The sequence below is a fragment of the Vicia villosa genome, linkage group LG1, assembly GCF_029867415.1.
Source record: "Vicia villosa cultivar HV-30 ecotype Madison, WI linkage group LG1, Vvil1.0, whole genome shotgun sequence".
NCBI lineage: Eukaryota > Viridiplantae > Streptophyta > Magnoliopsida > Fabales > Fabaceae > Vicia > Vicia villosa.
In genome coordinates, this window is record NC_081180.1 from 206,425,289 (window position 1) to 206,453,259 (window position 27,971).

At 33.1% G+C, this 27,971-nt stretch overlaps 3 protein-coding genes and 2 long non-coding RNA genes across 7 annotated transcripts; 3 read left to right on the plus strand and 2 right to left on the minus strand.

The window, feature by feature from the left end:
• Nucleotides 1-1,398: 1,398 nt before the first annotated feature.
• On the minus strand, nt 1,399-2,667 carry LOC131593573 (uncharacterized). The gene is made up of 6 exons (XM_058866140.1): nt 2,530-2,667; nt 2,369-2,419; nt 2,012-2,279; nt 1,818-1,908; nt 1,590-1,720; nt 1,399-1,496 (listed from the first exon to the last, which is right to left on the minus strand). The coding sequence occupies exons 1-6, from the start codon at nt 2,665-2,667 to the stop codon at nt 1,399-1,401; spliced, it is 777 nt and encodes a 258-aa protein (XP_058722123.1).
• Nucleotides 2,668-6,962: 4,295 nt separating this feature from the next.
• Nucleotides 6,963-7,526, plus strand: LOC131622019 (uncharacterized). The gene is made up of 3 exons (XR_009289735.1): nt 6,963-7,162; nt 7,288-7,350; nt 7,482-7,526. It is a non-coding gene; the product is annotated as an uncharacterized LOC131622019 (long non-coding RNA).
• A 1,990-nt stretch (nt 7,527-9,516) lies between these two features.
• On the plus strand, nt 9,517-11,356 carry LOC131622026 (GDSL esterase/lipase At1g29670-like). Of its 2 annotated transcripts, none has more exons than XM_058893087.1 (5): nt 9,517-9,782; nt 9,914-10,041; nt 10,273-10,518; nt 10,617-10,671; nt 10,972-11,356. In XM_058893087.1, exons 1-5 carry the CDS (start codon nt 9,536-9,538, stop codon nt 11,214-11,216), a joined length of 921 nt encoding a protein of 306 aa, XP_058749070.1. In that variant the 5' UTR covers nt 9,517-9,535; the 3' UTR covers nt 11,217-11,356. The 2 variants fall into 2 exon arrangements, with proteins under 2 accessions (XP_058749070.1, XP_058749063.1); XM_058893080.1 differs by having other exon boundaries at nt 10,617-10,872; nt 10,972-11,349.
• Nucleotides 11,357-12,633: 1,277 nt separating this feature from the next.
• LOC131593576 (spore wall protein 2-like) lies at nt 12,634-15,615 on the plus strand. Its single transcript, XM_058866146.1, has 3 exons — nt 12,634-12,689; nt 12,931-14,577; nt 14,659-15,615. Exons 1-2 carry the CDS (start codon nt 12,634-12,636, stop codon nt 13,676-13,678), a joined length of 804 nt encoding a protein of 267 aa, XP_058722129.1. The 3' UTR covers nt 13,679-14,577; nt 14,659-15,615.
• Nucleotides 15,616-24,385: 8,770 nt separating this feature from the next.
• LOC131622042 (uncharacterized) lies at nt 24,386-27,515 on the minus strand. 2 transcript variants are annotated; one of them, XR_009289752.1, is made up of 6 exons: nt 26,790-27,515; nt 25,655-25,705; nt 25,453-25,540; nt 25,247-25,322; nt 24,918-25,019; nt 24,386-24,544 (listed from the first exon to the last, which is right to left on the minus strand). It is a non-coding gene; the product is annotated as an uncharacterized LOC131622042 (long non-coding RNA). The 2 variants fall into 2 exon arrangements; XR_009289750.1 differs by lacking the exons at nt 25,453-25,540; nt 25,655-25,705; nt 26,790-27,515 and having other exon boundaries at nt 24,414-24,544; nt 25,247-25,444.
• Between the last annotated feature and the right edge of the window lie 456 nt (nt 27,516-27,971).

Consider the following 27,971-nt stretch of genomic DNA (forward strand, 5'->3'; position numbering starts at 1 on the left):
ATTGTTCCAATAAAAATATTGGGCTTAGGACTCAGATGGGCTTTAGGTCCATGGTATTGATCCATTATCCGCAAAGTATGTATGATGAATAAATATTTAATGCAAATTAGGGCCAAAACATTGTATTCGGCTGCCGTTATTGTAAAACCTGTAACATTTTGACTCTTGCACATTTAGTGTTCATCAAGCAGTAGAAAAATGGCCAGTAATGGTTACGGGAACCCATTTTATGGTCAACGACCAGAAAGGTGAGTAATAAATTGGTTGTTTATAGTTTTCTGCTTAATAAATGTTAGGTCATATTTGTTGGAAAAGTTCAGCAACAAAACTGGTTGCATAAATAACTGGTTCTAAACTATAAAATAATAATGTAGGTCACTTCGATCACTTGAGGCGGAGGCCAGATGGAGAAGAATGAAGATCGATAAAGAGATGGAATTGTTCGTCCAGAACAGGTCGGCTGAAAGCGAAAAGGAAATGGCATCGGAACTGGGTAACAGGGTTGTTGGTTCTTCTGGTACCAAAAGGAGAAATGAAGTGGGTAACTCAGTCGAGAACACGAAGATTGTGAAAAAAGAATGTGAGTGGATTGACTGTGTAGTTGATGCCGAGGATGCAAAGGTGAGTGCGATTGAAAAGGGTGAGTTCCCAAAAGAAGATCGGGTTTCGAAGAAAATGAAAAGTGTGATAGGTGGTGGGACTGAGTTTTCAAAAGAAGATAGGGTTTCGAAGAAAATGAAAAGTGTGATAGGTAGTGGGTCAACATGTATTTCCATATCCTCAGACAGTGACAGGTTTTGTTTAACATTTTTTTCATTAATCTTATACATGTAAAAAGTTATAGTATGGATAAAAAAGCTGCTTATGTAACTGTTTTTTATTAACAGTTCGGAAGATGAAGATGAGTTGAAAGAAAAAGTAGTTGGAAGGACCACATCATACCATGTATGGAAATTGACACACTTGTAGGGAGGTTTATCACCAGTGACTTTGTTCGGGCATTCATGGCATGCCTGGTAGTACCAACCATATTTTGAGGCAAAGATTTTTGTAATTGTGGCAACGGTAGCACAAAAAGTAGTCTGAGTTTACAAAACGGGGGTAAATAGAAAATCAAATATAATAACAGTTAGACTATATATGATAAAAAAATGAAAGATTAGTACGTCTTTGAGTTTAACGATTTGCTCAAGAGGAAGAAGAACAGCATTAGACAACAATTTTTGGGTAGGTGATTGGCGAGAACTGTATGAGTTTTACGACCTTCCCTGAGACTGCTGGCTGCGAAGACCCGAGACAGCCACTATAGTATCCTGTTAATGCCTGACGACGAAAATAACATTGTCAGAGTTAATTAAGAAGGATGATACAAAGTGCAGGATATTGTAATAAACCAAGTCAGGACATTTTAGCAAATTGTTTGATTGTTTCCGTGTCTTCATTAATAGCCACTTTGGTGACATTGTAAGTATTGGTAACAGATAGAGGATATTTGCCTGAAAATACAAAATAGGTTAATAACAATATGTACTTGAAAACCTAAAACACACTTTATGAACCGTAGGAACCAGTATGGGAGTAATTTATACCAAAAGCTTCTTTGACTTTGGCATATTGAATCATAATCACAATAGGAATTGCAGTATCGACCTGCTGTTCAACGTAGTTGATAAACTGCACCGCGTACGCCTCCCATAACGTAACCGTTATAGTGTTGTTGCTACAGAAAAGAACATTTAAACTACGATATCAGTAAACATATAAGATATAAAGGGATACCATTAACATGTATGAAAGGTGACAAACAAACTTTAAACCCCAAGTCGCGAATGACAAAGTTGACCTGTTGCTTTTTACTTCCCACCTGGACCTGTGTGTACCCAATTTCATCAACCACTCCGATAACATCTGTACAGGTCATTGGGAAAACGTGCATCAGGTTAAACCAAATATGAGATGCAGAGTTCTACATAGAATATCAGATTGTATGAAAACGTAAATAGAGTTTAACCTAAAAGTTGATCTTTATTCCATTTCCCAGTTAAAATGTCAAGAAAAGGAGTGAGCCTGCAAGCCTTTTCCTGAATCTGATGGACATTTCTATCCCCAACTTTTGTCCCACCAGTAAATTTAAGGAGGTACTTGTGAGCAGAAGGTTTGAACAGCAGATCATTCAGCTGAACTTGGAAGTTTGCAATAGTGTAAGTATCATTAACAACAAACAGCGGATCAAAATTCTGCCTATAAACGGGAGGTACGATAACATGAATATCACTTCCCTAAAAAAACAAAAGAAACAAAATCCATCAATATCAAATAAATCATAAGAATGCTGCCCACAGCAAGCGATTACAAACACAAATAATACACTTTTTACCACCTCCATGCAACCAAATATAAACCTATTAGAACAAAGCCACTATAACGGTTACACAAAACAAATGAGGAATCCAAAATATTGCAACTCACGAACAGTTTATATGAAAACAACAAAAAATATTGGGTTTTCGCAAAAATGTTGAAACTAACCTCAGAATCATAAACAACCATCTCAAAATGTTCTTTGTTGTTAGAGATGACACTCCATTTGTGATGTATTTTAACAGCAACTTTCCAAAGTTCCTTTTCATCGTTAATATCAGAGATCTTTTCCAACGGTCGTGCCATTTTCTTGGCTCAAGGTAGGGTTCAAACAATGGCTACAGTTTGGGTCCCAGAAGAAGTTTTTCAATGGTTTTTAGGGTTTGAAAGGTAGAAGTTGAGAGAAAGGTGAGTGACAGAAGAGGAAGAGGGAGAAAGTATCGAAGTTTGCATCTGGGATTGTGATTAGAAAGCAACATTGGGAGTAAGGCAAACATGAAAAAGGGTACAGTTTGTGTTTAGAGGAGCAACTTTCCTCACCCTGTTCGGTTATATCACAAACAATAGGACAAATAGTACATTAGTTGACCAATAGAGAGAGCTGCTTAAGAAAGTAATAGTTAGATGATAACCAAAGTCAGAATTTAGTCCCAAAAAGTAATATTTGGACTCATTTTAACCCTCAAAATAATAGGTGGCATTTTTTAACCAAAGGGCATGTTGGTCTTTGCCAGATACTTGTATTTTCTTATTTTATAGATATATTATTATTATTGTATTAATATTTTAAATTGTAATTTCTTTTAATTTCCAAATCAACCACAAATCTATGTTACTTCCTTAATTGTAAGTACAACTACTGTTTGACTTCTATACTATTATTATTATTATTATTATTATTATTATTATTATTATTTATTTTATTTTTTTTTGTCTAAAGACAAAGTAATAATAATTACTAAAAACTTAAACATTTTACCAGCTTAATTAGGATTAGAGAATTATTAATAAATAGTTAGTTTAATAATAATTTATTATTTTACGGTTAGGGGTGAAAATATATCTGGCCAATAATAGGAGTCTAAGGTCTATTTTACGTAGGTTTAGGTCAGGTCTTATTTTCTTTATATATAGAAAATGTTCAAATTTTTTGATAAGCCTATTTGGTTAAAAGACTAGGCCACATGCTGCAAATAAAACATTTTAAATCTATCACGCCAACCTATTTAAATAAGTAAGAAGTATTATTATTATTATTATTATTATTATTATTATTATTATTATTATTATTATTATTATAGGTGTTTTTATTTTATATTAAAACAAAAAAATAAAGTTTAGTTGTCTAGAAGGTCTTATGAAAATAAGCAAAAAAAAAACTTTAAGAACAACGTTATAAGTTATTTTTATAAGTTCTCTCAATCAAATAGTATCGCAAAATATATGTTACTAGATAAACTTGAATAAGTCAATGTAAATAAGCATTTAGTCTAAATAATCTTTTAATTTGTTAGTCTATTTTAACATTAGTTGAATTGCTTATTTGAAAAAATATTTTAAAAAATAGATTTTTAGGTTCGTTAATAGGCCAATCTGGCCTTCGAAAAAAGAAGACTCATACCTAAAAATAAGCCTTTGATAGGCCATAGATCAGACTTTGACTTTTTTAATTTTTAGCAGGTCAGATTCAAGCTTGGCCAAGTCTAACTTGGCCTAGTCTATTTCCACCCATATCTACTGCAAGTTAATTTTTTTTTTTTTAATTTACCGAGTGTATGACGGAGATTATTTCTATCTCTTGGAGGTGACTAACTTCTTAGTAGAAAATTGTAATTTTCATATGTGGAATATCCTTCCGCTCTCTTGGAGGTGACTAATTTTTTAGTTTTTTTAGTTTAACATATTTTTAAGAGAATAATTAATTAAGTTGATTATAATAATAAATTGGGTTTTAATTATTAAAGTATTATTATTATTATTATTATTAATACAAATTATTTGAATATTTGATGGCGTTACAATTATCCAGAATGATAATGCAGAATGATAAATCCCTATTAGATAATTTTACAATGGTGTGTGTGTGTGTATATATATATATATATATATATATATATATATATATATATATATATAATATTTATTATATTGGTACACAGAAGAGGCAAATAATTTGTGAAAAATATATTTATTATAAGTGTGATAGAGAAAATATTTTCTTTCTTTTCTTTAAAAAATAAATTAGAATAGGTTGAGTAGGTATCCATGAATTTTAATTTCTTTTGGTCATGTCTAACCAAGAGCAACATAACACCAAAAGTAATGATGAAGACACTCAAACTATTATTGTTGAAACATGAAATGTGATTATAAAGTTAGGGGGAAAAAGTACATGAATATGGTAAAGGCAGAGTCAGTCTTAAAGTTTTGGAAGCAGTTTGTAACTAAACCACTATTTGACTTTGAAAAAACAAATAAGTATTCCTTTTTGTTATGGTTTAATCTTAGAAAATATGTTATATATAAGTCCTTTTTAAATACAATTTAATCGTATTAAATTTTAATTCTTATGTAATAGCCCACCGGCCTTATACTAATTCAAAACACCCTTCGATAAAAACTTACCAAAATACCACTTTCCAACTAAAAAATATATAGTTATATAAGTCATATTCGCTCATAGGCATAGCTCAAAAAATAGTGGCATTTTGAGATTTCCATCTCCATCATACTATTTTGATAAGATATCTATTAAAATCGAGTAGAAGGGCTACTCAACCACAAGTACAGCGGGAAACCTTTAACTCCCAAAACATTGGAAAGGTAAATTATTGCAAGTATAAAAATTACAACCAAAAGATAAAGGGAGACAAGAAGAAAGCCATATCCAGGATCTAAAAATAATTGCCGACATACAATCATCAAAGGAATGGTTGATGTGCTTAAACGTTACTTTGCTTAATTTGCAAGAACAAAAATCCAATTGCTTCATTAACTTATGTTTGATTATTTAATAGTTAGTTCAATATTTCATAATTCATTATTACACGTGATTAAAAAAAATGTCATATTTTAATTTTAAAAAAATAATTATCACTTTATAATATATATGTAATTTTTATTATTTGTTATTAATATATTATTATTTCTTAATTAATTACTACATTTTTGTTAAGAAAAATATCATATTTAATATTAAAATTAATATTGTTTAAAAACATCCTTACAAATTACTAAATACTTAAGTTTAGTGAAATATACTAAATTAATGATACTAATATAAAAAGAAATACTATATACGTCTTATAATTGGTGTCATCTTTTTTTTTTTTTATTTGTCTCAAAATATTTTTCCTTTTAATGATATTAATATAAAAATAAATACTCTATCCGTCTCACAATTGATGTCTTTTTTTTTGTTTTTATTTGTTTCAAAATATTTATCCTTTTAAAATATCAATGTGATATTTATTATTTATTTTCTCTAACTTATTCTTATTTATTATATTATAAATTTTGTAATTATTAAACTGATTATTTTAGTAAATAACATTCGTTTTATAATTGAAATCAACATAATTAATTATTATCTTAAAAAATATGAAAATTTTATAGAATACAAGATAAGATAGATAGTTGATATTCTTAAAGAACAATTATTTAAAGACACAATAAAGTACAATTAAAATACTTTCTACGAGACAAGGATGTATTAATAAAATATTTTGGATTGGTTTAAACTCCCTTTATCCGATTCAATCATTCTCTAATTCCTTGTGTTTGTAAGGGTTGCACCCCTGGTGCGTGCTTTATTAATCAATTGTCTATTAAAAAAAATAATAATATTTTAGGAAATAATATTAATTTTTCCAAGTGTATTGACATTAATTAATTTGAAATTGCAGGATCAGTTGAAGCTAACATAAAGCACGGGGTGGACAAAAATCCACCGTCCGTTAATAACCGACCGACCCATACTACCCGATTGCTTTCGGTCGGGTCAATTTCGGGTTCACGGGTCAAACGGATTGGCCATTCGGTTTTAAGTGGATAGAAGCGGTTCGGTTCGGATGGAAATATTAGACTCATCGGTCACCGAACCCGACCGAATCCAATTAATATACTCCTATATTATCATACTTTACTCGTTTTCCTTCTCTCACTCTCTCATATCTATTCATTCTCACTATCAACACACAAAAACCCTAATTTTTTTCTCTCACTCTCTCACTCGTATTCCTCCTTCTCTTCTCCGCCGCCGTGTCAATCTTCATTCATCCTTCATTGTTTCACCTTTACCTCCTTCTCTTATCATAACCGCACCACCTCTTTACCTTCATAGTCTTCTCATACTAATGTTGTCTTCATAAATTGTTTATTTTCAGGTGTTGAAGTGATTTAAAGCTACTGAGAGGTGGTTATACTATTCTGATGAAAAGAAATCTTACAAAAAGGTTTGTTTGGTTGATTTTTAATTTTTGTACGGGTTGTTATTTAGGGTTTATTTAACTGTGTATCTCTAAAAGTGTTCTAGTGTTCTAGAGTTAAAGGTTCGACTAAGTGTTTTGATTTTATCTGTGTTTTGATTTTCAGATTCATTTAGATCTGTTTTGGATGGGTTCAACTAAGGTTCAAGTTTCACTAAGGTTAAGTGATGGGTTTTTTGATTTTCAGATTCATTTAGATCTGTTTTGGATGGGTTCAACTAAGTAATGGGTTTTTTATTTTCAGATTCATTTAGATCTGTTTTGGATGGGTTCAACTAAGGTTCAAGATTCACTAAGGTTCAACTAAGTGATGGGTTTTTTGAACTTTAAGATAAATTTAGATCTGTTTTGAATTTGGTTGTGTTTTGATTTCTTGACTTCTTGTTCTACACCGACTTGTATGAAAAAACTTGAAACAACTGCAGTATTTTATTTTCAGGTGCTTGGCTGACTTGAAGCTATCATATGTGGTTCTACTTTGATGAAGTTAATCTTACAAAAGGTTAGTTGTTGTTTATTTTTAATTTAAGGGTTGTTATTTAGTTTTTTTTCTCTATAAGTGATGTAGATCTATGGTTAGCATTTGAGTTTTTGAGAACATTAGGATTAACTCAGATTTTGTTTTGATTTTAGTTGTGCTTTGATTTTGAGATTCCACAGAGTGATGTAGTGAAGGTGTAGTGAAGGTGTAGTGAAGGTGATTCTTCTTTCAAGGTAATAGTTATTAAGGTTTTGACATTAACCTTTGATTCTTATCTTTGGCAAGGTTTTGATTACTCTCTTGATTTTTTTCTATTTTGTTTAATCTTATTGCAGCATATCTCCAAAGTTTCCTGAAATTATAGATTTTGAAAAGGTATTGATAAAAACTTAAGGCCAAGAAGTATTCTAATTTCGTTGTCTTTCTAAATTCTAATACTTTTCCTGTCATTTCAACTGCAGAAAAATATAATATCTTTAAGCATGTCCTCAAACTGAAACTGAAGAAATCATCACAAATATTTTCTATGATTGTGTTGTTCAGGTAAATTCTACTCTACTTGTTTCTTTGTTTGTATTTAGAGTTTATTGATAATACTTAGCAAAATCAACATTAATTGTTTTATGTTAATTAAACCAATAAAAATGTGTTCTTTTTTTGATAAATCATTCTCTCTTTTTATGTGTTAATGTATGATTTATGAGAATTTCTTGAACTTTAATGTTATTGATTCAAAATATTATCATTTCTTCAATACTAAATTTGCATTAATAATTATTTTTTTGAATATTATTGAGAATTGATGAGTTTTAATGTTTGAGTATTGATGGGTTTTATTTAACTTTGAATTTTATCATTAATTTTATTCATTTATTCTATCAATTTATCATTAATAGAGTTCTATTTTTTTTATCAAAATGATAATTTTTATTATTATTATTCACAGTTTTGTTTTAACTTTTCTTTTAGTTTTATTATAAATTTATCATTTTTGTTGGCTGACTATTATTACTTTTCTTAAATGTTTGTTTGACAGGTATAACATAAATATAATAGTATCTCAAAGATGACAGGAGGAAGTATGGACATATCACATTTTATGTCACAGAAGGATAGATATTCAATTTAAATGTTTATTTAAGTTGTAATAATAATATATGTGAAACACTTTATATTGTGTTTTTACTATATTTTTTAATGTTTTAATTAAAATAATTTTAATAAAGATTGAAGTTAGATAATTTTATATTGTTATATGTAAAAAACAAAATATAATAATTTAAATTTTTTAATATGGTAGTTAAGTGAAGATAATATAATTATAAATTTAAAAATAGGAAAAATGAGTTTAATTGGGCTAGAAATAAAAACCGGCCCAACAATTGACTTAAGTTAACTTGAAAAAATAGAATTTATTGACATTGTTGGGCTTAAAAATCAAATTGACCCAATATAGTTAACCGAAAAAAACCGATGCTGCAAACCGAACCGTTTTAAATCGAACCCGAAAAAACCGAAGAGAAAAACGGTCGGAAGTTGGGCCTAGCCATTTCACCCGTGGATTGGTTCGGTTCAGTGGTTTGGGCCCGAATCCGAACCGAACCGTTGTCCACCCCTAAAGCACATACTCCTCAAATGCACTGTCAACGAAAAGCAGCGTGTCTAGTCGTAGTGATCAAAACTGTGTCTTGGAATGGATGGATAGGGTTTCTAAATTCGATTTTTCACCTACCTATCAATGGTCCGGTTTAGTTTGTATTATAAGTTGAGTATCTCTTATTTTATTTTAATACTTTTGTTTTTAAAAATAAAATCAACCAAATTAATTACTCTTTTAAACATTATACACTGACATTTATTTTGAAAGGGTTAAGTATTAAAAAACTTTAAGTTTTTGTTAGCTATATAAAAATAATGGGTCAGGCTAACATGTGTCCTAAGGGCACATGTTAAACATACTATAATTAGAAAAAATAAGTGCAATGAAGTCAAATTTAAATTTTCAAAACATTGAATGCAGGTATTTTAACAGAATATTTCTACATATAATATATTATTGAATTTTACTCCAATCTTATCAATTGCCATCCATATCAATATTTCCTTAACACTTTTTCTGATAAGTTTGGCATGTAAAACCCTATATATACCCTCAATTTTGCGATATCAATACACACTTCTAATCCCATTTACCAATATCGTAGAAATGGCTAGTGAAACTAAAACATGGTTGGCTTTGTATCTTGTTCTCTTAGCTGCTTGCTACATGCAGCATTGTGTCAGCTCATCTCAAGTTCCTTGCCTTTTCATATTTGGAGACTCATTCTCTGATAGTGGAAACAATAACTATATTCAAACCACTGCAAATGCTAATTACAGACCATATGGCATTGACCTTCCTGGCGAACCAACCGGAAGAGCTACCAATGGAAGAACAAGAATTGACATAATTGGTAACAATTATATCTACTTCTAAGGACTTGTTTGTAAATAAAATAAATACTTTTAAACTTTAATATTAATCTTTAATAATGTGGTTATTTTTATTTAACCAACACAAACGAACAATTTATTGTTGTTTTAGGCCAACTACTTGGATTTGAGAATTTGATTCCACCCTATGCAAATACCACTGGCTATGACATACTCAAAGGTGTTAACTATGCATCTATTTCAAGTGGAATTCTTGACGAGACCGGCAAAAAAACCGCGGTATTATATATACATTCTTATTTATTCTATTATCAAATTTATTATTTTATTAAATATGGTAAGTGTTTATTTTAATTTATCTTTAAGGTTTCATATTAGACACCGCATATATAATTGATTTTTTGCATAGGTTTACAGATTAAACAAAAAAATTTGGTATGTTTACTGATGATATATTCACCTGTTCAATGAAGATAAAGCCAGTAAAGTAGTTTTATGCAATATATGCAGGGTACTAATATCGCTTTGGGATTACAAATACAAAATCACAAAATCATAGTTTCCAAAGTTGTTGCAAAGCTTGGAGGTTTGGCACAAGCCACAGATTATCTATCAAAGTGCTTGTATTATGTTTTCATCGGAACCAACGATTACTCATTAAATTATTTCCAGCCACAATATTACCCAACAAATAGCATCTATAATCCTGAAGACTATGCTCAATTTCTTATCAATCATTTATCAGCTTATCTACATGTATGTGTCTACTAACTTTGTAAAAATTCACTTCAAGTTGAATTTTTGACAACAATGATTTGATTTTTTAGTTATAAATTGGTATTTTTGATGGGCAGGATTTACATAAAAATGAAGCAAGAAAACTCGTGCTAGTCGGATTGGATAAAATAGGCTGTTCTCCACTTGCCATTGCCGATCAAGCGAAACTTGATGGATCATGTGATGAAAAACAATGTGTTGAAAAACAGAATGCTGCTGCATTAATATTTAATCAGAAACTTAAAAATCTAACGGAACAAATCAATTACCACATCCGTTATTCCAAAACCATCTTTATAAATTCTACTGCCATCGCCCTAGACAAATCAGTTGGTAAACATTTCGATTAATGTCATTTCTTATTTTATGGTAATGAGGGCGAAATATGCATTAAATATTATGGACTAATGCAAATGACATTTTGTGTTTTAGGTTTTATAGTTACAAATGTTTCATGCTGTCCAACGAAGGCGAATGGATTTTGTTTTCCTAATTCAATAGCATGCACTGATAGAAATGAGTATGTTTATTTTGATGGAATTCATACCACAGAAGCTGTGAACAACCTTCTTGCATTAGCATCGTACAATAGTGCTTCTTATCCAGGTGTGGCTTATCCAATAGATATCAACCAACTTGCTCAGTATATTACTGGAAAGGAGACTTATTCAGAATGATATCCTTAAATTATGATAATCTCAAATTATCATGTTTAAGTAATAAGCAATACTATTTCTTTTCAGCGAATAAGCAATTATATTGCATAAGAATAAAGTAGGATTACTGTCCTAGTCCTTAATGTTATTTTTTTTTTTATTTTTTTTTTTTAAGCAAGATTCAATAAAACGGAGTCTCTTTGGTTTGGTTTGATGTTGTTCTTTCTCTTTAATTGTAATATGGTAATATCTTTAATAGATCTGAGTCTCTTTGTTTTCTATATTTTATTTTATTTTTCATAATTGAAAAAATATTGGTTGAATATGAAAATACAAAACAGTGTCATATCATACCATTCCTCTCTCTTATTAACCCATATCTAACGAAACAAGTTAATTTATGTAGTACCTCAATTATGTTCATGAAATTAAAAAATTATTCAAAAATAGGCTACAATAATCTTAATTTTATTACATTTATCAACATTTTAAATTTTGTTGTAGAGTATTTAAAATAAAAAATATTTCTTTACTTTAAATAATAATTACAAATTGATAAAAAGGAAGTACCCTAAAATAAGCAAGAAATGTGTTTCTCTAATCTTATTGTTTATTTTCTCTCCTGTTTCTCAAATTTCACAAAAGGACAAAAGTAGAGAAGGAGAGCATCAACAATACTCTAATGTATAATTAGACTATGATCCTTTGCAGGAACACACTATTCACACAGGCAAGATTATGTAAATCGTACCATTAATATTTATGGTGCAAATTTAAAGTTTGATAAATAAATTAAAATTATCATAGAAAATTTTAAGGGATGAAATCACCCTGCAGATAGTATTTAACCGAGGGAATCGATTTCTTATATCCCCTCTCTTATGTAAGAATGAATAAGAATCATATGATTTAAAAAGAAATGATTGAGATTAAATTATGATCTTCACTAAATCATGTACCATTAAGAGAAAAGAGAAATTATTAATCAAATTTTAAAAATATTTTTAGCTTAAATACACTTTTAGTCCCTCTATATTGACATTTTTAACTTTTTAGTCCCCAAACTAAAAAACTCATCTATTATGTCCCCCATTTTCAAATAAGGTGAATTTTTGAAGGTACCTTATCACTTAACAACCGTTTTAATGACATGACACTTTATAATTAGTCCAGTCACTTGCCACATTATTATAATTATTTTGAAATGCATTTTTAATTTATAAATTAATATTTTATTTTTCCAAAAACCTTATAATGTATTTAAGGATTAAAAATAATTTTAATTAGGTTAGGAAGTGATAAGTCATTGTTAAGTTTGTTCATCATCATTTTTCGTTCCATAACTGAATTTGAATCAGAGTCATTGCTCATTGCTCACCTTCAAGCGTAACTCACCCTAAACCGAAACCCTAACCAAGTTTGATTCGGAATCTTTGCAATGTTTTCAGTTCCACCGTCATCAAAGTTGAAAGAAGATGAAAAGTTTTACTTTAAGTACGTATTTTTACATCTATGTCTTGTATGTGGTCCCAATGTGTTTTATAACAATTTTTTATGTCCGTGGTCCCAATTGAAACCCTACTTTTTAAATCCTATTGATTTGTCAGTGATCCCAATGTGTGAAACCGGAACATTGTTTAATATGATACCCTAACCCTAAAATTTGTCTTATTCAGGCCAAGTATTGATCAAAAAGTTAGACTAAGAATTCACCATCGTGTACACATGTTCACAGTCTTGTTAAATGGTGCCTAGATGGGGATGTAACAAAATTGAATTGGGAATGGGATGTTGATTATATATCATACATAGAGCTAGAGAAATTGATTCATGAGGTGGGACATACAAGTTTGAAGTGCATTTGGTATGTAAATCCCAGGTTTAGTTTTGCTAGGGGTCTGACAGCTATAGAAAATGATAGGGATATACTAAGATTTGCTAAAGATGTTGAGGGATTTGATGTGATGGATGTCAATGTTGAGCATGATGTTGATATACCTGATATAGTATATGAGGAAGAGTTGGGAAAGGATGGGAATTTGGCTAAGAATGTGGCTGAGGGTGATCCTACTGTTGAGGTCGATAATATGGATAAGGGTGTCACTAATGTTGAGGCTGAGAATGTGGCTGAGGGTGATCCTACTGTTGAGGTTGATAATATGGCTGAGGGTGATCCTACTGTTGAGGTTTATAATATGACAGAGGATGTTACCAATGTTGAGGTTGATAATATGACTGAGGGTGATAATAATGTTGAGGGTGAGAATGTGGGTGAGGGTGAAAATATGACTAAGGGTGATAATAATGTTGACGGTGAGAATATGGTTGAGGGTGAAAATATGATTGAGGGTGATGATAATGTTGAGGGTAAGAATGTGGTTGAGGGTGATTCTGATGATGGTGACTTTGTGGGTGATTCTAATGATGATTCTATAGACCTAGATTGGACTATTGTGTTACCTACAAATACATCAGCAATATAAACTGAGCATGTTGTGGATGAGGATTCAGATCAGTTATACACATCCATGGTAGTGAAGATGAGCAAGAGTATGGACATTTTCCAAATTTCAAAAGTAGTGAGACGTTGAATTTCAAGTTAGGTTTGGTATTTAACAATAAGGATGTCATAAAGGATGTTGTCAAAGAGTATGCAATGGTTAACAACAAAAATATGTACTTAAAAAAATGATGGAAAAAGGATGGTGGTTAATTGTGAAAAGGGATGCAGATATTACATGAGGTTTAGTAAGAGGGCTGGAAATCAGTTTCTGCAGATCACTAGTTTTTTTGATGAACATGCTTGTGCTAGGACTACATACAACAAACAGTCCAAGACTGGATGGTTGGCAAAGCAATTTGTCCACATACTTAGACACACTCTAAACATGAAACCAGCCGGGTTGAGAGCTATAGTAATTGAAAAATTTGGTGTGAAGTTGTCAATAAACCAAACATATAGAGCTAAGAGAAAAGCTGTGAAATTGTTACAAGGGGCTGGGAGGGATCTATTCACACATCTGAGGAGTTATGCACAAGAACTTTTAAATTCAAACCCTAACAACATTGTTATCAATGTACTGATTCAACTAATGGACCTGTATTGGAAAGAATATATGTGTGTTTAAGAGCATGTAAAGTTGCATTTGCAAAATGTTGTAGACCATTAATAGGTCTGGATGCATGCTTTCTAAAAGGTGACTATGGTGGACAATTGATGGCAGCTATTGGAAGTGATGGGAATAACCAAATATTTCCCATTGCATATGCTATTATAGAAGCCGAGACTAAGGATTCTTAGAAGTGGTTCATAAATTTTCTCCTTGAGGACTTGCAGTCAGTTAACAATGTTCCATATGCCTTTATCACAGATCAACAAAAAGTAATTGTTGAATGCATATCTTTTAGTTTTGTTTTATGTATATCTTATCATTTTAACATTGTTTTATGTATATCTTATCAGGGACTTGTACCAGCTAGGGCTACTACCATCTCAGAGTGGGAGAGAGCAATGATTAGGCTAAAAGCATTAAATGAAGAGGCTTAGAAAGATATTAAGGATGAAATTCTGGTATGACAGACTCAGAATGTTACTCATGATGTCAAGACATCTGATCTGTTATCAGCTTAGCAAAGGCAGAACAGAACGATCCCCAATTTTTGATTACTCTGTGAGAACTGGGATCATGTTTGTTCAGTCAACATAACCAGATTGTAAACTTCATTGGTTATGTAAGTGGACAAGCTTTCAAACCTGAACTTGATGTTATACACAATGTTACAACATACAAGACTGAACAGACAATACAATGTAGAAGATAAATAACACAATGAATTGTTTACCCAATTCGGTTTAACTACCTACTCTGGAGGCTACCAAGCCAGGAAGAAGATTTCACTATTAGTAGTACTATTTTTTGTAAGCAACCTCTGGTTTACCTAGTCACTACCCAATGCAACCTTTATCTTAGAAATCCATCTAAGACAAGAGAACCTCTGCTCACTCCCTAGTGATACCTAACTATTACAACCCTGCGACAGCTATTTAAACAATTAACAATAAAAACTAACTTGATCTTGCTTCATAGCTTCAATCAAGAACATAATACTCAACTCTTACCTACAGGTTTCAAGTGAGAACAATAAATTCTCTTACCTACAGGTTTCAAGAAGGACATGGCAGCCATCCTTCAGCCTGGGTGGTCTACCTATACAAACCCTAATGACTATATCTTTTCAATACACGGTTTGCTCCTAAAACTAGGTTTCAAAGGTTTCTATTTATAACCTATTCCCAATTGGACTTGGGCTTACAAATCGAGCACTACTAGTTGTTACAAATCTGCATATATCTTCTGCTAAAAGAAAGGTCTTCAATCACAAGTTTCCTAATTTATCTCCTAAATTAGAAACTGCTGAATCTTCAATATTCTGATTTGATTCTTCAATATTCTGACTTGATTCTAATGACCTTTAAATCTGCACCACATAGGATTACATAATATTCCATAGAATATTCTGTATCTGTTAAGTATCAGACTGAATCTTCATTCCAGTTTTGCAGGCGCGATGTCATGAGTTGATGTCATGACATTCTATATAACATCTTGCTTGTACCTGTTTTGTTCTTTTATATTTGCAAGACTTATACATTGTATTACATTTTGTTTCTATTATATTTTAGCCAAACATAGATGTCAATCAGCCAATAAAAACATCAACAATCTACCACTTTGGCTTATTTTGGCTAAAACTATATATACGTTAAAATGCAGCAAAACATAACTTCAACTTTCAAGACAACAAATAAGAACAGATTAAGAAGAACCGATCTTTTACATTCTCATAATTGGGCTTCAATCTTTTCTGTTCTTCAGGTCTTCATAGTAACCACATCATAACATCTTCAGTCCATACTGTTTCTACAAATCCCTTTGTTTCTTTTGATAGTAGTGGACTTCAGAAGACGTTTGGATAACTCTCCCCCTTTTTAACCATAATATGACAAAGAGATGATCAATGTCATAACACCCAGATGAACACCATCAACTTCCTCTGTGAAGTACACATTGTGGTGTACATGAGGAAGAGGATATGGGAGGAATCCCTTACTTCCTGTAACTCATATCACAAATCACAATTGTGTTCATAACTCAGATCACAAATCACAACAACAAGAGAACCTATACAAAGGACTTTATATGATGAAACACTTTTGTTGCACTCAGAGAAAAACTCATGACAGAAGCAAATAACTTCCCCAGCCCTTGTTTTTCTTCGTCTTGCCGACCTTTGGCAAGGGAACCCTTCACAGTACCAGACCCAGACAAGACTTATATGAACACACACGAAGGACATATTGAGAGAATTTGATTTCTGTAATCTGTGGAGACACCATTTTATAGCCATTTGAGATTATAGGAAATAACGATGGTCTTGGTCTTGTTCAACGGTCAAACAGTTGATTAGGAAACAGTTCCAAAAACAATTATTCTTTCCAAAGCAGTTTCTGACTGTTTTTCTGATAGGAGTTATCTTTAAAACAGCGCATGCATAGTCATTGATTGAACTTTACATCGTCCATTGATGTGTAGAGATAAACTCAAGACAGATTTCCTTGTTTGACTCAGTAGATTCAATGTGTTTAAATATGTCATGACATCCTATCAGACATTGTGACTTTTTCACCCCTTAAGCGCATAGCTCAAGATTCTTTAATAGACTTTGACAAAGCATCTTATGGACCAAGTAGCAGACCTCCCACTCACTCTACTGACTCACTAGTCATAGACATAGACCTCTGTTGTTCTAAACACCTTGAGACTATTTAATGCAACCGTGAAGAATCTTCCAACACTTGTTGACATACAGCCACCTCATCAGTCCAGAGAAAGAATTATGGATTCTAGTTTCTCTTTGTTAGATTCAACCATTCACAAATATCTGACAATAATGTTACACCTTGTTATATCAAAATTTTTCCACGAGCACATGCATGTGCCTCTTCTAAATTAGTGCACCTTCTCTATGATGTTAGAGCATTTTTGACCAAGACAGCTTTCTTGAGGAAAATATCTTGACCTAGGAAGTCACTCCCCCTAACTGAGATATGTCATACCCCAATTTTTGACCTAAGATACCATCTCATATCATCTGCATATGCATCATTTGCATCTCTAACAAATTGCATAGCTTGTGTTTGCTACTTGTGCTCAGCAGGGTTTAATCAAGAAATCACTCATCAGTACTGGTAACAACCAATTAGGGTTTTGTTCTCCCTTCATTTCAAAAGAACTATCTTCATCAACAGTCACCATTTGGTCCTCAAAGTTTCATTTCAACAAGCTCAAAAGCTATGAATCAACCAAATTAGGGTTTTGACTGAAGACAGTATACTCCTGACTTTTGCTTAGGATTTGACCTAATGACTTGGGACATGACCTCAGGACCCCAAGTACATCATTTTGACCTAATCTATTGACTCAAGACATCTCCAACACAGGGATTGATCAACAGTGAAATTTCAAATCATCAGATTAGGGTTTTTGAACTATCAGGGACTGAAATCAGGGATCACATTTGGGAAACCCTAAAAAGCTCCAGGGGATAACTCAAAGGTTTCAATCATATTCAAATAATCCCTATGACAATATCCAATGGAAATTACATCTCAATTCAAGATCCACAGTCATCAATCTCATCAGGTCGACAATTAGGGTTTTTGACCTAATTCACCTGAACCACTAACTTTTTAATCAAAACATGGTGCCAAAACTTAAACAATGGCTCAAGGTCCTCTAATAATTCAATGTGATCCATTCATACCATTCATTTGGTGAGGATAGCCTGGTTCATTTGAAATCTCCAAAAACGCGATTCGTCTAAAAAAGTCAACTGTACAAGATCACCATTGACTTTTGGGGAATTTTGGTCAACCATGACTTTTGAAGTTTTGAATCATCAATATATGATATATGAAGTCATTTGATCAAGAAAATCAAGAAAATCAATCAAGAATAAAAAAGTCAAAAGTTTGACTTTCATACTTAGAAAAATTTCTAAGTGTTTTTCAATGATTTTTTCCAAACTTTGGAAGGGAATTTCTCAAAATTTCACCTACAAACTGAAAAAAACTTCCAACATGAAAGTTGTAGATTTTGATCCAATAAACAACTTTGTCACATATAATGATTTTCCAAAAAATCAACCATTTAAGAGATATAGAGCTTCAAAGTTGGTATCTTTTGAAAATTTCACTTAAAATCTCACTTTCTTCAAAGTTCATGGATCTTTTTCACCCATTTCCTTAAAGGTCTTGAAGAAACTATCAACTAGGGTTTTGAAGTGTGTAACATGAGCTTTCCAAAATGTCCAAGAGCATGAAAAAATATGGAGTGTAGCCATGGTTTTGAATTTTGTCATTAGAGGTCATTATGCATGAAATTTCAAGCCATTTTCACAAAGTTCTTACACTACATGACCTATAATGCAAGTAATGATGCATCAATGCAATAATTGAGAGATATTTTCTGAATTGAAGATCACAATGGAAGAGGATAAGAAGCTTGGAAATTTAACCATGGTTTAGTCACTTTTAACCATTTGCATTAAATGTAAAGATTCCATTTTATCTCCAAATGCCAAATCACCATTCTTTGATCAACTTGCAAGGCTTTGCATTCAGAATCCTTGGCCTATAAATAGAGGTCCAAACTTCATTCAAAATCACACCAAAACCTCATAATCATAGGTTTTCTCTCCTCTTTCTTAAGTTGCAAGTTTCAAGTTTCAAAGTGAGGTAGAAATCCCAACCTCCAAACCTTTGAAGTTCTGAGCAAAGTGATGCTCCCCACAACTCATAAACATCATATGGGATGTGTTTGATCCATCCACACACCCCAAAACACCTCATATCTAAGAATCACTCTTCAACCTCAAAACTTGCACAAAGTGAGCCTTATCATGCCCATTCTCATTATAGCTCATATCTGTCCAAACTAATACTTCAAACACCATCCATATACTTCATATGAACTATCCCAACACTCATCATCAACCAAAAACTTCATAATCATTAAGCTCAATTCACACTTGGTCCTACTGCAGATCGGGTTCCATGGAATGATCCAGATGAATTCAATCCATCCCAAGCATCCAGACACTTTCCATAAGGTCCATTGAAGCTGTCCAGATCAAGAAGCAACATCTGTAACACCTCTATTGAAGAATTCAATCTCCAGTTTTGCCATTTTTGAAGGTAAGCCTAATGAACTTCAAACTCATACATACATGCATAATAAATGAAAAATTGAGTTGCCATGTTGTTTCTGCACTATCACTGATCAATAACCCTCAATCAATTTCATAATTCATCAATCATACACAATTTCATGTTCAAATTCAGAATTAGGGTTCTTCATGTTCATCACAAAATTGATCACCTTAGAGCGAAAAATAAATGAAATTAAAGATCACCATCATGATCCTTGTGAAAAACCGAGTGAGATAGACTATCTACTCGATCAAAACAATCCAGTTTCAAAGAATTTCAAAATCAAATGGGGATGGTGTTCTTGGCGCGCTTTTTGTTCAGAAAATTCAAATTCTTGTTTTTTAATATAATTAAATAGAAGCGTGTTACTTACAAGCTGCGCGCGCAGCTCAGTTGGTCATTGTTTTGGCTGGTGAGAGTGAGGGCGTGGGTTCAAACCCTTGTGGAGACAAAACCTTTTTTTAACACATATTTTCTTCATTTTTCTTTAAAACTTTATCCAATCAAATCAATTCATTTTTACTTCATTTTTTTAACATTATTCATTTAATATATATATTTTATGAATATATAAAAAAATCACAAAAATATTTATTATTTGGTATATTTTTATTAAGTTTAAAATGACTTGTTTTTTAAATGTTTTAATACTTTAAAAATAGTTTTTTTCACTTGATTTTCAAACTTAATCACTTGTAATTATTTTTGTGATCAAACCCTAATCACTTAGGTCTCAATTAAGCATAAAATTTGTTTTTTACCTTAATTAAGTTAATTTCTTTCAAATTCAAAACTGTTTTAAAACAAGCGATCGCCGTTTTTCAAAACAATAAACCATTTCTTTTTGGTTTTCTTTTCAAAAAAACTCTTGATCAAATCTTTTTGGATTAATCAATTGATTTTCAAAAACAACTGGGCCTCTCGAATATTAGAGAGTATAAGTCCCTTTCCTTTTCTTTGTACAGTTTTTCTTTAAACAGAAAACTTCTTTCAAAACAAAAACTTTCAAACTATTTTCAAAATCTCGCGCTTTTAAACAAGACAATCAACCATGTTTTATAAAATAAACCAGGGGCCTCCACATAGGTATAAGTCCCATTCCTGTACATGAAATTAGGTATTTCATTGTACATACACCTTTTTGTACATACCTCGATCAATTTGATTTTTAACCTCGAATAACAAATCAAAAATGAAGGTTTTCTTTAAATCTTCCCAAAAATACCATGGGCCTCCATGTAGGTATAAGTCTCGAGCCCTTTTGTAAATACTTGTTTACATAGCTTTTGAATAAACTCAAGTGGGCCTCTCCCCGAGTATAAGTCCCGAGCCCTCGCGTAGACAAATGGATCATGCTTACAGGTATATTTCCTTCATAAACTCCATTATATACACACACCTTGTCATATATATGTAATTGTTCATACTTGTTCATGTTTGTCCATGTTTGTTCATACTTGTTCATGTGTTTGTTCATGTTATATATGCTTGTTTAACTTAGTACAACACTAGGTTCCCCATAGCCTCCTATTGGGCTTCGTGCAAAGAATCTCCCTTAGTTTAGGTTAGGACATAGAGTATGGTTTCCCGGTGAAATCGCTCTAAGAGCTCAAACCAACTATACCATGCCTCCTCTTGGGCTTCGTACAAACGACTTGTCCCTCCCATAGCCTCCTCTTGGGCTTACAATGCAAAGACCCTCGGTAGTCCCTCCCATAGCCTCCTCTTGGGCTTACAATGCAAGGACCCTCGGATAGCCTCCTCTTGGGCTTCGTACAAGGACCCACGGGCTTCTTATAAGCATCCCCAATATCCAAATCAAATACCCTAGGAGATTAGACATTTATCATCTCTATGATAGGAGTTTCTCTTCTATATCATCACAATCAATCAATCAATCAATCAATAAAACTTTTTTGCCACAAGGCTGGCTAATCAATCAAACCTTTTTGCCACCATACTGGCTGATTAATCAAAGTTTTTGTCACAAGGCTGACTTCATTGAAACTTTTGCCACAAGGCTGGCTGATTAATCAAAACTTTTTGTCACAAGGCTGACTTCATTGAAAGTTTTTGCCACAAGGCTGGCTAAAAAAACATCTTTATCATTCTAAGCACCATAAGTGGCACAGCCCAGGGCTTATAATGAAAAGATTTCAAACAAAATCAAACAGATGTATGTGATGATATAGATTAGATACATCGAACATTTAGATGACATTTGTCTCTTTTCCTTTGCTTCCACTAGCATAAGTAGGAACTACGATTGCTCTGACTTTCTCAACATCCCTTTGAGAATACGTAGGCACAAGGTCGTATCCTTGGCGAGCAAAACTTCTCCCTCAAACCATTCAAACCTTAGCACCCGTAGACCCGAGCTACAGATGCTCTGATTCCCTCTAAGGGATATGTATGCAGAAGATTGCGATGATCTTTGCGAGCATAATCAAACAAACACCTTAGGTCCCACCTGTCTCACAACAGAACCTCCTCAATAGCATAGAATGAAATGGACATAACAAAGAAACCTATAGAGTACTATAGATACGTTGGGTGCTAATACCTTCCCTTCGTATAACCAACCCTCTTACCCGGAATCTCTCCCCCACTTTTAAGGTTATTGCAGCTTTTTTCCTTTTCCTACTTTGGAAACAATAAAAAGTTTGGTCGAAACAAAAGAAAAATCATTTTTTGAGCACTCGAGCCCAAAGAAGGCATCAGGTGTCTCATCCACAAAAAGATACGATTTTTCCCCGCGACAGAAAAATGGCGACTTCACTGGGGACCATCTTTTTATTGTTTCCAAAGAAAGGGTTAATTCTATTTGTTTTGTTTTTTTCATTCTTGTTACATGTGTGGTTCTCTGGTTCTGTTACATGTGTGGTTCTGTTACAAGTGATACATTATGGACAAATCCTAACCCGGATTAAGTACACATAAGAATTAGGTGGAGGGTATAGTCATGTACAGGCGTACGTGAGAATCCTTCCGCTCAGTGGAGGTTCCTTGTTGGTAATATATGTTTAGCATGTTTCGTAGCGAAGACATTATTGCTTTCATTGAACTGTAGAAGCTGAGTTGGTCGTAGAACCCTAACCCATCCTGGCCTTATTAGGTTGTGGCGCAGAAACTATTCAGGTGTAGACTTGGATTAGTTGTCATGCGGAGAGCCACACTCAGACGAGTTTTTCTTGAGAATATTGCCGGCTCACAAGTTCAGTCGTGCAAGCCGATAATATCCGAAAGAAAAATGTAGACTCTGACGTATTAGTAGAACACGTTGTGCAGGTGATTAACCCCTAGTACTATCCCATGTTTGGTTCTCTGACCTCATGCTCGTGACGCTGGACCTTTGAACCTATGTGTACCATGTTTGTATTACCATATTTGCAATACCATGTTTGCATTACCATGTTTGCATTACCATGTTTGCTTTACCATGTTTGAATATGTGGCATTCATGCATCCATGCATTCATACATTCATTAAAAAAAATCCATCTTTTCAAAAAAAAAAACAACATGATTTTTCCAAAGATTTAGAGGATTTTCTTTGCAAACATTATAGGATTTAGTTATGGAAGGGGTAAAAAGGCATACTAAAAAGTACGGTTTCAAGGTGCCTGATGTGGAAAAACTAAGAGAGTTAGCATCTTCTGTACAAGATCCTTCCGATTTTAGGAAAAGTTATGGAAAGCTTTTGCCTATCCTGAACACTCATGTTGATGAAGGACTTCTCAAAACTATGGTTCAGTTCTATGATCCCGTCTACCGATGTTTCACCTTTCCAGACTACCAGTTGGTACTGACCTTGGAAGAATATGCCAATCTTTTGGGTATTCCTGTGTCTGACAAAATACCCTTCAATGGTTTGGAAGCCATTCCTAAGTCACACGTCATTGCAGCAAGTATCCACTTGAAGAAATCTGAAGTAGAGAGTAATTGGACTACCAGAGGAAACCTCCCGGGTTTAACTTCACACTTCCTAGTAAAGAAAGCCTTTGATTTCATCGAAACTGGTAGCATGATAGCTTTTGAAGCTATACTAGCCTTGCTCATCTATGGGTTGGTTCTGTTTCCCAACGTCAACGATTTTGTTGATATCAACGCCATAAAGATCTTTCTGATTGGAAATCCTGTTCCGACTTTGCTTGGTGACGTGTATTTCTCTATCCATCATAGGAATCGCCAAGGCGGTGGAATCATTGTATGTTGTGCACCATTGTTGTTCAAATGGATTGTTTCACACTTACCTGAGTCTCCTATTTTCACGGAAAACCGAGAAGGCTTACGTTGGCCTCGAAGACTTATGTCTCTTACTAATAATGATATTCATTGGTATACCTTGGCTCGCTGTGGTACGGAAACCATTGACAGTTGTGGAGAATTCGCCAACGTACCCCTCATTGGTACACAAGGAGGAATTAACTACAATCCGATCTTAGCCCGACGACAACTCGGGTATGCAAATTCAACTAAACCCATTGGTCCCACAGTGGAAGCACTACAAGAAAATTGACAAATTACGACGGTTAATTTTGACAAGTTACGGCGGTTTGAACCGTCATAAATCGCAAGTCGCGACGGTTATAGTTCTGTCGCAGAAACGTGTGTCGCCAGGCTGTACTGCGACGGTTTCAAAAACCGCCACTCCAACCGTCGTTACTATTTACGACGGTTAGTGAACCGCCTTAGATAGTTATGCGCGACAGTTTCAAACTGTCGTGAATTTTATTTGGTGTTTAGTTTTCAATATTGATTTCGGCAGTTTTAGAACAAACTACGGAGGTTTAAAACCCCCGCTAAATTTATTAATTATAAAAAAAATCTAGTGTAGTTGTTCTGATCTTACTATAGTACAACTGATATATTTCTAAACTTACAAAAATATATATCTAAACTTACAAAAAATTATACTAACAAATCATCTCATGATATTTAATTAAAAAAGTTATACTAAAAAATCATTCTAACTCTGCTCATGTGCATACTTTCATAGCTGAGTAAGTACCAAGTTCCTTTTGATATTCAAATATCATCAAATGAGTCTGACATTTAGAAAGCACCCAAACCAATGGCTGCAAACATTGAAAATGTTTATTAATATATAAGGTATTGTAGAAGAAAACAACAATGACAGAAAAAGAATTACATTAACATAGTATAAGACAATAGAACATCAAAGTGGACATTTTTTATGCAGTTAACTACCCTATTGAAATTGAAAAAAGTATGTATTGTTTGAAAAAGGAACGAAATAGATGAAAAAAAGAGTGAAAATCACAGACTTATACACTTGCTCCAACTTGAAACTCCCATTGTGATAAGACGAAACAATTTTCAACTCTAATTTTGATATCATACCTAAGAATATTATGTCCTCTATAATTAAAACACAATTTAAATTTATTAAAAAAAACGATAAATGGGATGTAGTAAATAGAATTGAACCTTTAAGACTCCTTTTTACAAACACCCACTTTGTATGGATCCCTTTTTAAGTAACTTTTTCCCAGCTACTATCGGATATGCTATGGAATTTAAGTACTCAACCTGCAAATAATAACATCAAAAATGTTACTAAATAGAAAATTATCTTGTAAAGTTCTTCCATGCTATGGAATTTAAGTACTCAACCTGCAAATAATAACATCAAAAATGTTACTAAATAGAAAATGTTACAAAAATGTTAACATGAAATAAAATAAGATATATAGAGACTTTTTTCTATAACACCATACATTTTTCTAAAGACAATTTGCTATAATAGAAAAATATACCTGCTTGAGGGAATCAAAAACTCTTTTCCATGTAGATTTCCCAATACACGCGCTGCTATTTGTTGCTTCTGGTATGCTATAAGACATTTTGAGTCATCAAATGAAACTATGCAATTCAGACTATGAAAATATTTTGAGTCATCAAATGAAACTATGCAATTCAGACTATGAAAATACTAGAAGTGTTCAGGAAATAAATTAAATACCTAACATTATCAGAAAGTGAGGATTGTGGCTCTTGAAGCTTTAATCCTCTTCCCCTAGTTCTCATCTCTTCATATTATTTTCTTCCATCTATAAATACAATAACAAGAATTAAACATTAGGAATCAACCTACAATAGAATTTCGTAGAAAGTAGCACAGTCCATGCATATCAGTTCACAAAATAAATTAGAAAGTAAAATACCTGCTGAATTCGAACTCGTTTCTGATGATGCCTATTTAATAAAATTTTACCCTACAGAAATGTTAAAGGACATTCTGTAAATTCAACTATGAAGTACGTACCATTGTTTTTCAAAAATATGTCTTCTATCACTGCTTGATTTTTCAAAAAGGTATCTAAACATGAAGTTGGCATGACAAATATGTGAGATTAGTAACAATAAGACTAGTGATACATTTTCATGGCAGGTTAATAATCAACAATTTAATCTTGTGTGGGTATGGATAGAATTAGTTAATTTGTTTTAAAGTGGTTATTCATTAAATTAACTTCATATAACTTTTAAAATACCAAGGCCTACACCAATTGTGAGTATGCAAAGGACATAAAATCAACCACATTACAATGGGGGAACAATAATGGTTGATCAAAATTTAGAATTATCCCACATATTTGGACTTGAAAACCACTTGGACAAACATAATCACTAAAATAAGACTATCAATAGGTTCAAAGTATCACAATTTTTAACAGGCAACTAATTTGCACCAGACAGTAGACCTACAGAAGGCCGAAACAACTCTAAGGATAGGCCGTAGTAGATCGAAACGGCAGTGTGAATAGCCTGAAGCAGATGCCGATTTGTAATAAAAAAATTGATAATAATATGGACAGAACTTAAAACCAATCCACTCCACAATCTCCGCTCACACCAACACAACAACGCGACAGAACTGAATTAAACTCAAGAGTTTTCAATTCAACCATACAAAAAACACAATTGAAATCCTAATCCAATTCTACTTAATTTGTTAATCATGCAAATTTCCATTTCCATCATCGATTGAATCAAAAAAAGAACATGCTTTACTCTCTATGTTATGTTGACTCCATCAGAAAAACTCAAAACATCAACTCTTAATAACCAATAAGCAAAATAATTGAATCCTACTTCTTCACTTCTTTCTCCAAATCACTTTTTATCAAACACAAAACTATATTCATAAATGACTTATCCCAAAATCACTTACTCATCCAGATCAAACAAAATCCTAAATACCCAATTTCCAAAACTCAAGATGAATACTTCTACAAATGGATTCATCAAAATCAAGACAATGAAAAAACTATAGTATACAAAGAGATGATCAATAACCTCATAAGCATTAAGAGCTCTCAACCCAAGAGTAATCGCGCCCTTCTAATATCCAATCTTCTTTATCTTTATCAGCAATAAAGAACATGGTGGACTCCGACGTCGAGAGTTCAAAGACGGAGGCTAACGCCATCGGCGTCTTTACACTTTACAGTGAGGCAGGTGTATACAGAGATTAGGTACATATGAATGTGTGGCGGCGGGGATTGGTCCTTGAACCAGAAGAGTTTTCCTGTTTGAGAACCAACCAGTGGAGGCGCCAGGTTTCCAACCAGTGGAGGCGCTTTGATTTGTCCTAGGCTCCTAGCCAGCCAAAGTGTTATGGGTTTGACAAGAATTCGATTTTGGCCTAGTGTTCTGGGTGGAGTTGAGCGGCCGTCGGTTATTGGTGGTACATAAGTGGTGTCATGAGATGGCGGTGAGGATTATTGGTGGTACATAAGTGGTGTCATGAGATGGCGGTGAGGAGAAGGAGGTGAACCGAAGGGGAGGAATTTTAGGGTTTTAGAGAACTTTTCGTTTACGAATGGGTACTGAAATTTTTCTTATTTGTTCTTTGAGAAATGCAAACGTGAATAAGACGAATGGCTAAGTCATCTTGACCTAAATCTTAAGAGGGAGGGAACTGTTTAATTTCACATATTGAAAAGTGAGTTCCCACCGTAATAGTGCCTATTAAAAGTGAAGGGCGGTTGTTTAACCCGTCGTAGAGAATTGTTTAAGGCAGTTTGGAGAACAGATGTCGCAACTTGTGTTATTTTGTTGAAAATTAAGAGGCAGTTAGTAAAAACTGTCGCGCAAGCTGTCGAGATTCATAGGGGAGGGCAGTTTTAATAGACCTGTCGCAATCTAAGTGTCCCGAAACATGATTTTTCTTGTAGTGAAGGCTACTTCTACCGAGAAGGGGATAATCCTCAAAGGTTGAAAACAAGAATGGTGAAAGCTTGGTACGACGTCCGATGGAAAGAAAAAGGTGAGGCAAGAAATTGCATTGCCATGGACGCCTACACCTGCTGGGTAAAGAAAAGAGCAAAGGAGTTTCAAATGCCTTATGCTTATGAAAAACCCATGTTCCCAGTGGTATCTCAACGGCCCAACATTCCCACTATGGAGGAATACCAAGACACTTTAGCCAAGATGAGATTAGAAAAAGATGCTTGGGAAGAAAAGTTTCGTAAAACT